Source organism: Nematolebias whitei, chromosome 8 (genome assembly GCF_014905685.2).
Source record: "Nematolebias whitei isolate Nwh7 chromosome 8, NemWhi1, whole genome shotgun sequence".
NCBI classification, from domain to species: Eukaryota; Metazoa; Chordata; class Actinopteri; order Cyprinodontiformes; family Rivulidae; genus Nematolebias; species Nematolebias whitei.
The window spans coordinates 39,100,130-39,110,329 of record NC_056505.1 but is presented as its reverse complement, the minus strand read 5'-3'; the positions used below and the strand labels follow the sequence as shown (position 1 = coordinate 39,110,329).

The following is a 10,200-nucleotide window of genomic DNA, read 5'->3' as shown; positions in this document are numbered from 1 at the left end:
GCCAACTTGCCATTTTTTACATCTTCTCGTGTGAACTTGATGTATTTATCCACAGAGTTGATGTGGTCAGTAAAATGTTGGACTTCCTGAGATTTGATTTTAACCCAGGTGTCGTCAACATACCTGAACCAATGACTTGGTGGTGTCCCTGAAAAGGACGTCAAGGCTCTCTTTTCTACCTCCTCCATGTACAGGTTGGCAACAATAGGAGAAACTGGAGACCCCATAGCACACCCATGTTTCTGCCTATAATATTGCTCCCCATATGTGAAGTAGGTTGACTGCAGGCACAGTTTCAAGAGTTGACACAGTTGTTCTGTAGAAAGTGTGGTCCTGCTGCTCAGAGTGGTGTCTGATTTTAAAATCAGAGTGAAGACCGAGTGACGACCCTGCTGGGTCAGGACAGTACCTGCACACTGATTAGATTTCACCTGCAGCCTCTCACCAAGTCAGGACCACATCTTTCACCCAGGTGCACCGTACATCAGACAGCATGACCCGCCCTGCTGTGATTGGGTCACACTGTGGCTCTGGTTGTCTGTATTTGTTGAGTGCAGCCTCAGTTTAATCTCTGTATCATCATTAGATCACATGGTTTTAACAAGACCACATTTTTACAGATGACAGAAATTTACAGAGAACTTCATTTCCTGTACCGATTTAACTTTTGGAGACACTTCAAGATGGCTGCCACAGCCAACTGACCTTAGTCAACACAAAATGACTAAAACTCTGTTAATTTACAGAATGCGGGTTGAATTTGGCATGGTAATAGATGAGCGTCGTCCTCAACTCATTCTCTGAGCACCAACACATCCAACACCTCACAATGTTACGTCATAAGAAGTGGTGCCGAATGCATCGGCGGGTGATATGCACTCCTGCATGAGTCACATTCTGCTGATAACAATGTTCGGACCCTGAGCCAAAGGTTATCTGCAGATAGCCATTTTCAGTTTCTCTGAAACCGTTGGTGCACAGATCTACAGAACTCTTACACTGAACGAACACACATATGACACACGGAGTTTGAATGTTTTTATTTAGCTCTAATGGATTAAAGTGTATTAACAAATGGCTTCAAATATTAATATTACCTGCCGTGCAATAAAAGTAACCCCCAACGCTAAAACTATACAAAATATGCAGCCAGAGCAGCCATTTTATCTTTGGGTTTTTTAGGATTGCCACGGCGTCCCCTGCCTCGACCTCGTCCTCCTCGTCTCGCACCTCCTCGATACATGGCGTGCCTCATGGTGGCATGTTTGAGCTCCACCAGATCCTGGAAGACCGGATCACAGAAAACACAGCCGGTGTGTTGGGTCTCATTGTCAGGGAGTGGCGTGCGGGTCTTGTTGAAGTCCACAGCCACCAGGAAGGCTTCGCATGCATCACAGCTTTCCTGAGCAACCTGAGGATGGAGAATCACCTTAGAGGGGCGGGGCCAAAAACTGAGCAAAACCAGAACAGTTCACAACCACACATTGTGCAACAAAGCCACTGATCTCCACTTTGTTCTTGTTTGTCCAAACAAGCCAGAGACATTTGTCAAACACACCTGAAGTGTGTGACTTTTGTGTTAGCAAAATATGAATTATTGAGTCTTTAAGAGAGTAATCATTGGATTTATTTATAATAATTTAAAACTAATCGTGTGAATGTTTGTAAGCATTGACACGATTGAGAGCAGTTTTTCAGCATCTAACTTGTTCTACAGTTTTTGTTCTGTTTCAACAATTCATGTCTCAAACTCATTCAGGACATTCCTGCTCTGACTTTAGGTATCTGTGCAATTTTAACTTTTTGAAACATTTAGATTTTTCATCCATGTGTTTCTCTAGGAAAATAAATGGAGACCACTTCACATCCTTTAAACACGTTTACGGCTCATTTTAGCTTTTGTTCTGTTTCAGCCTTTTCCAGGTTCCTTCAGCTCCTTTTAGCTTTTATTCTGCTAAATTCAGCTACTTTTCAAGGTGTTTCTCTGCGAATTTGAGCCTCTTTTCTATTATATTTTTTATAATTTCCAGTTTTTGTGATTCTTTCTAATAATTTAAACTTAATGCTTTTTTCATCCTCTTTCGAATTTCAGCTTTTTTCTGCTCAATTTTAAGTTTCTTTCTTTTGCTAAGTTCAGATTTATTTGGAATTTATTAAGCCTCTCTGCCTGTTTCAGCTTATTCTGCTCGTCTGCTACATTTCTGCTTTATTCAGCTTTTTCTACACATTTCTGCCATTTTTTCTGCTGTCCGTTTATCTCCCTGCTTTCAGCAAATGTCAGCTGTTTCATTCATCTCACATTAACCGCTGAGAGATGAAACCTTTTCAGCTGGTTTCAGCTTCTTCTAGAGCTTTCAGCTAAAATCATTCAGCTACGAGAAGCACATTGCATTTTCAACCTTAGCAAAATATTAAAAGTAACTAACTCAGGTAATTTGACTGTTGTTAGGCTAAAATTTGATGTGGTAGTAGCTGAGCACCATCCCCACCATATAACTCTGAGTGATGCAATATTGTTAGCATAAAATGTTGCTATTACTGTATTTTTCGGCCTATAAGTCACAATTTTTTGCATAATTTGCATGCCCTGTGACTTATACACCGAAGGGACTTATTTATGGATTTTTTTCCATATTTATAAAACAATTTGTGGCTGAGATATGACTGTTTTCATTCATTCTGACTAAAAATTTTGAACACTACCATTTTCAGCTGCTAGATGGGAGCAGAGTGGTATCGCATGCTGTTGTGTCATGTAATAGGTGGCTATTAATGGCACAGTCTGCTTGCCATAGCCTGCATTTCAGGTCTCTCTTGTAAATGAGTCCTCGAGGCTCAATGGGATTTATCTGTCTAAATAAAGGTTGAATGAATGCCACCTTTGTCCAGCTCGATTGCAGAAACCGTCAAATCAGCTTCATTTCGAAGCACCGCCCCGGTGTAATGCAGCTGATTTGACCATTGAAGAGCATTTATTAAGTCAAAGTTAAACTAAGACACACATTTTCTATAATTCTGAGCAAACAAATAATTGTTTTTAAGTGTTAATATTGTTAAATTCTTGTTAAAGTCCTCCCGTGCACGCTCCTGTGGTTGCCATTTGGCAGCCAATCTATTTTTGGCACAACACCGGCCCACATTTCCAGGTTGTCAACGGTGACGCGTAATAGATGCAACTTATACGGCAAAGCGATGTATTTATGGATTTTTCCACTTTATTAAGACATATTTGGACTGATGCGACATATATGGCAGTGCGACGTGTCCAGCAGAAAATACGGTAACTGCTGAAATCAACCATGTTTGCTTGTTAGCAAAATATATCATGAACTACTTGAAAGCTTTTTGTGAAATTCTCAAAGTAATCTTTAGACGAGCATCTGCAACTCAATTCAAGATGGCTGACACAGCTAGTCAACCTCAGAAAACACAGAACTGTCAACAAGTTTAACATAAGGCTGTACGGGGTGGTCACTGATAATCATTGATCATTTGTAAGGACTCGGTCAGATTGTGTCAGTTTGAATATGGTGATGTAGAAAAAGGTTCTTACTTGGACTTTGTGTGCGTGTTCAAAGAAGTGCACCACCACATTGCATTTATTACACGCCATCTTCCACTTGGGTCCAGAGGTGGGATCCAGCACCAGAACTCCAGTGTCACACTCCACACACTGTCCAATGCCCAAAGAGTTGAGGGAATGCTGGCAGGACGGATGTGTGCACTCGTTACAGCCCATCCCTGGAAGCAGCACAAACCACCAGGAGAAACAATCAGTCCCACGTGCACCTCCCAACCTCCAGGTCTAACTGGACAGAACGGGATTTTATTGTTTTAGTTTGACATTTAATGGAAGTTTTGGTTCAACTGTCCCAAAGATTTTGTATTAAACTGTTATTTCATTCATTCATCTGTTTTCTCAGTAATGATCAGTGCGGAGTTGTGACCATCAAACTGATTCATGCTTTCACATTTATTTTTAAGAAACCATCAGAACCCATACAAATCCATAAATGGTAATCTTATTTAATTTACCTTACTATGACTAATACTAGGACTAAATTACATGATTATTATATCCCTGTTTTCAACTCAGATTCATTTATTCAACACTTTTTAAACCAGGCATATAAGCAGATGAATAAGTCCGAGGGTAAAAATAACTTAAAGACATGAGAACCTTTCTTCATATCCCTGAAAGGCGGGTTGCTGAAGCAGTAGGGACACAGCGAGTAGCTTTTGCCCCGGGCCCCGGAGGTCCACAGGACGATCTCAAAATCATCCAGGGGACAGCGGAGCTCCTTGTACAGCTTGATGGCTCCATTCTGGGGAAGGCTGTAGGTCTCATCGCAGTGGGAGCAGTGGAGCCTGCTGGGCTTGGCCTGCAAGCACAAGTTCACGTCAGGGAGGTAAAGATCGTCGTCTCTATTCTAATGTGCATCTGCCCAGCAGGGAACGCATGAACACAACACTAAGGTTTGCACACAATTTATCATCGATAAATATGATGAGAAAAGTATTGATTAAATCTGAATTGATTCAAATTCAACTGATTTGATCTCTACTGTGTGAACACACAATCAGCATTTTCTTTTTGTTTTCTACCCTGCTTCTTTTAACTTTAGCATTTCTATTGCAAACATTAGCTGCTGTTTTACTGAATGTAGTTTCTGTTCTGTCTGTTTTAATTTCAACAGTTCAGATTAGATTTAGCAGTGAGTCACAGCATGTTCACAGAAAAGCTCTTCGGGATAGGTTTGATATTCAAATAAATAATAAAGCTAAAAAACAGTTTTTCTGTTCCACCTTACTGATGTGATCTACCTCACACAAACCTCCCACTATCAAAGAAGGGCAAAATGATTTGTGGTCTTTTGAAACAGAAATAAGTATTGTTTCCAAGAACGTCTGCAAAAATGTACTTCTTTAAAAGTACCATTCTTAGAACAAAGCTTACGGAGCCCTGGAGGGGACATGGGGGATTGTTTTTCTTTTGCGTTCCCTCACAATTCTGTTCTGTATGTAGTTACGTCACAGACAACAGCAACAATGGAACAGACACCTTGAGGTTCATGGAGTTTGTGACTTGGTGCTATATAAATAAACTGAATTGAATTTTGAAATCAGCCTTAAATATAAGGATATCCAGAGTGTGCTGCAGTGGTCAAATTAATTTATGTTGGATATTTCACGTTCATGCTCCGTGGATTCAGCGGTGTCTTCCTCGTTCGAGCCGACGCAGACAGTCTGATTTCAGTCTGTTCCTCCTCCGAGGAGCGATGGTTCTCTTAGGGACTGTCAACAAATTACTGTATTTTCAGAGTATTTGTTAAAGCAGCACCATGTATCATAACTAAAGTTTTCTCAGTATATTTCTGCATGGTAATAAAACATGAATTTTCTCACCATTTAAAATCAAAAAGAACAAGGTGACACTTACGTTTCAAAAGTACTGTAACTTTCTTTTAAAGCATCAAAGTTCATGCTCAATCATCCAGGTACAAAATACAGTAATGGTCAGTCAGGTCATCTGGACAGTTTCTTTTTTGTGGAAAAACGTTTCGCCCTCTATCCGGAGGGCTTCATCAGACACCAACAAAACCAGCAAACTGGTTGGTCCAGTAAAGGAGTGTACTGCTTAGTGGGGAACACAGTTTACTTGAGACTCCTCAGACTGATGAAGCCCTATGGAAGCGTGTGCTTAGTGTGTTTTTAGTTCATGTTTTTCTTAGTTCATAACTTACGTCTTATTACAGTTTTTCTTTTACACATTTTTTAATACTTTTGTTGGATGTAACTGGGACCCTGTGTACACACTTTCGTTCCACCACATGCACCACATGTGGTGCGTATGACAAAGAATCTTGAATCTTTGAATCCTTGAATGAACTTTGATGCTTTAAAAGAAAGTTACAGTACTTTTAAAACACAAGTGCCACCTTGTTCTTTCGGATTTTAAATGGTGAGAATTCATGATTTATTACCACGCAGAAATATACTGATACAAAAACTTATGATACATGGTGCTGTTTGACAAAAACTCTGGAAATATATCTAAAATAGTATAACAGTGTTCAGACCGAGCTCATTAGGCCAGTAATTTGTTGACGGTCCCAAAGAGAACCATGGCTCCTCGGAGTGATGGACAGAGCAGCTGAACTCAGACTGTCTGCGTCGGCTCGAACGAGGAAGACACCGCTGAATCCACGGAGCATGAACATGAAATGTCCAACATAAATTAATTTGACCACTGCAGCACACACTGGATATCCTTATATTTAAGGCTGATTTCAAAATTCAATTCAGTTTATTTATATAGCACCAAGTCACAAACTCCATGAACCTCAAGGTGTCTGTTCCATTGTTGCTGTTGTCTGAGAACAAAAAGGTTAAATCGTCATCTGGACCAGTTTCTTTGAGGGAAGAACATTTGTTGTCTGTGAGCTAACACTACATATAGTACAGTACAGCGTGGGAACGTAAAAGTAAAAAAATACAAATCCCCTGTGTCCCCTCTGGGCTCAGTAAAAGCTGAGACATGCCTTGCTAATTTAATAAACTAATACCTAAAACGTAAAAAGAACTACATCTAGAAACAACAGGTTATTCTTACACGACTGTTAGAAAAATATTTCATGGTTATTTTTTTCTCGGCTCTCTTCACAGCTCACGTTTTGTTTCTTTTTTGAGCTCCTGTTTTGTTAACTTCAGCTTTTTTTGTGCTCCTTTGTTTCTTTCAGCTTCTAATTAATGGGTTTTGGACACATTGAGCTAAAATTTGATGTGGTAGTAGCCGAGAGTGATCCACCACACATACTGAAGGTCAGCTGAAAAGAGCACTGGCTATCTGTGAGACTGTGGACAGTTCTGGTCCGAGCTCTGAAGGTCAAACTTCACAGCTGGACACCTCACGGGTCAACAATGATCCAAACTGATTTTAGGGTCATGGGGTCACAGGTCAGGATTAAAACATCAACCTTTCTTTAAATAGCTCTTATTTGATAATAGAAATGTAAACAATTCAGTTTTTATGCTCATTTTCGTCTCTTGCAGTTATTTTTCTGCCCTTTTCTCTTACAGCTTGTTGTGCTACTTTCACCTTATTCCTTCTAACTTGAGCTTTTTTTTTTAGCTTCTTTCAAATCATTTCTGTTAATTTTAACATATTGTTCTCATATCTACTTTGTCTGCTACTTTATTTTCTGTTTTCTGTTATTTTTCAGCTGTTTTTTCTTTGTGCTCCTTTCAGCTTCTTCTTTCTACTTTTCAGCCACTGATGAATTTCCAGTAAGTTTCAGCTTCTTCAGCTGCTTTCAGCAAAATCCTTCAGCAATAAGCATTCACACTGCATTTTCACAGGAAATGCTATTTCAATTGAAACATGTTTGTGCAAACAGAAAATGATAAATATCACATAAGGAACTAGTCGTAACAAGCCTTCGTGATGTCAGAAAAGTTTCTGGAAATCGTTTCAGAACAAAATGGACCCAGTGATCAGCATGACGTCATCTCCACACATGACATTCTTGCTTTGTGCATTATCCTCTACATCTCCACTCATCCCTCTATGCATGTACTCAGGTACTCTGACATTGACCAAAACTTTTTCAGCCGAATGATTCATTCATTAATGGACAAGTGGTTCTGACCGCAAACGGAAATGGAAATAATGGAACTGGGTCTGCTGGACTTTGAAGGTTAAAACTCAGCTCAGTCTGACATTATCTGCACACAGGAGAACATGGCGAACTTACGTTTGTCTGCTTTGAAAACAAACTTAAAACATAACTACCACACGTTCAGAGCACCATTACACAGATATTACGTCTCCTGTGTTCTTTGGGGATTCATATTCAGAATTCAAGACCAAGCACTCCTTGAAGCACACTGCAGGCTGCCTTTCATGGCAGACTTGTGTTAACTAGGATGGCTCTCTGCTACTAACATGCTAAATGTGAGCTCATCCTCTGCAACACTGACTGAGCTCTCAGCTGCTGTTGCAGTCAACTTTAGCTGCATCTGTAAAAATGCCTAAGTTGAAGCCAAAACTGATGAGCCAACAAACTATCACAGCTTTTCATAAATGAAATACCTTTTCAAGGACGTGACAAACTCTGACTGAAGAACAATTTCTGCATCAGCAATTCTGTTCAAAGGATGCTCTCCAGTTTACACCAAATGTCAGCTCCAATCAACACGCTGTGTTGTTGAACCAGGAGTGCAGTCTCTTTTAGGAATATTACAAATCATAACTTTGATGCTGACTGCCCACCTGGATGTACTTCATGAAGCGGTGACATTTGCCACAGCGGGAAAGGGGCTTTCCAGTGGCAGCAATGGGAGAAAAGGAGACCTCCATGAGCTCATCCATGCCTGTAACACAACATAAAGACAGTCAGGACTGGAGCGGCACAGGACCACTGCACGATACAGAACATGCAGGATATTACACTGTCTAGAAATAAATCACCTCTTGTCTTTTATGTTCCTAACGTACAACATGCAAATCTACAACGTACATAATACTTAAAGGTTTATTTACTATCATCAAGACGTTATTTTACCATGCAGTTACAGAAAACATGAAGATTTAGCATTTTCTGTAAAAAATGGAGTGAATGTTGAATGAGAGCTTGTGGAAGAAGTTGAAACTGAGCTGTTAAAAGTTTAAAACAATCAGAACAAAAGCTAAATTAGAGGTAACCAAAAACCAGCAAAACGGTGGCTTAAAGCTAAATTTGCTGAACAGTAGCTAAAATTTATAACCAGTGGACCAGATGCTAAAAGCTAAAACCAGTAAAATACTCCTCCTTGTACCACCACCTTATCGTGGTGGTGGAGGAGGTGTTCGCCTGAATGATCCTAGCAGCTACGCTGTTGGCTGGTAGGGGCTCCCAACAAAGATTGGTCCTAGGTACAGCTGTCATTTCTAACCCAAACCCAGTCCGGCCTGGTCCGGATTAGGGCTGGGCCATAATAATGTGCGGGCCGAGCTGGTGTTGGACTTTTGATTGCGTCAGTGGACGTGCGCGGCTGACGATCCAATTATCATATAGGGCAACATGGCTTGCCATACTATCACCAGCCGCAGGCGACCATTAAACCGTGCGCTGACCGGCCTTGAAAGAGATTAAAAAAAGTGCCTGTGTGTTGGAGTTTTCCCCAGTAGATGAGAGGGTAGCTTCCCTGCACCTTTGGGTGGGGGGACAGGTTCAGACTGTTTGTGCAAACGGCAGTTCAGAGTCTCCAGACTTCTTGGAGTTCTTGTGGGGGTGATGGAAGGTGTGCCAACTGGGGACTCCTTTATTCTGCTGGGGGACTTCAATGCCCATGTGAGTAACAACAGTGTGACCTGGAGGGGCGTGACTGGGAGGAACGGCCTCTCTGATCTGCACCCGAACGGTGTTCTGTTGTTGGGCTTCTGTGCTAGTCATAGTTTGTCCATCACGAACACCATGCTCGAACATAAGGGTGTCCATAAGTGCACTTGGCACCAGGACGCCCTAGGTCGTAGATCGATGATTGACTTCATAGTTGTGTCATCTGATTTGCGGCCGTTTGTTTTGGACACTCGGGTGAAGAGAGGAGCTGAGCTGTCAACTGATCACCACCTGGAAGTGAGTTGGATCAGATGGCGAGGGAAGATGCAGGACAGACCCGGTAAACCCAAATGTGTAGTGAGGGTTTTCTGGGAACACCTGGCAGAAGAACCCGTCAGAGAGATCTTCAACTCACACTTCGGGAGAGATTTAACATCCCAGCTGAGGCTGGGGACAATGAGTCTGTGGACTATGCTCTGCAATGAGCATTTGATTGTGGGCTCAGTGAACTTACTCGTGATGGAATCCACAAAGTAGTGAAACTTCCTCTTGAAGATATCTAGTGCATGCTGCAGAACCTGCTGGTAGTTTGCCTTCCCCAGAGCAATGAGGTTCAGCTGCTTCTCCACAGCGCTGCGTATAGTAGGCAGGACGAGCTCTGCGTCTGCACATAGTCACACACCGATATTTAATGACAATTAAAAAAATTTAAATTAAAATGTCCATTTACACTAATATTGTGGATAATGTACAATACTTTAATAAACTGTACCACTATGTAGCATTTGTCCTAAAATAATTATTTGTTGGTTTTTTTTCTACAGTTTCTACAGATAAATAAATAAATAAATAAATAAATAAATAAATAAATAAATAAATA

At 40.9% G+C, this 10,200-nt stretch overlaps 1 protein-coding gene across 1 annotated transcript in view; it reads right to left on the bottom strand.

Moving 5' to 3' along the window:
- Positions 1-1,057: 1,057 nt before the first annotated feature.
- top3b (DNA topoisomerase III beta) overlaps positions 1,058-10,200 on the bottom strand; it is a 26,566-nt gene continuing 17,423 nt past the window's right edge. The window contains exons 14-18 of the mRNA XM_037680618.1: positions 9,835-9,984; positions 8,273-8,373; positions 4,181-4,382; positions 3,554-3,741; positions 1,058-1,411 (exon numbers count right to left, since the gene is read on the bottom strand). Of these exons, the coding sequence (XP_037536546.1) occupies positions 1,133-1,411; positions 3,554-3,741; positions 4,181-4,382; positions 8,273-8,373; positions 9,835-9,984 (920 nt within the window). The 3' untranslated portion in view covers positions 1,058-1,132. The remainder of the gene's footprint in view (positions 1,412-3,553; positions 3,742-4,180; positions 4,383-8,272; positions 8,374-9,834; positions 9,985-10,200) is intronic.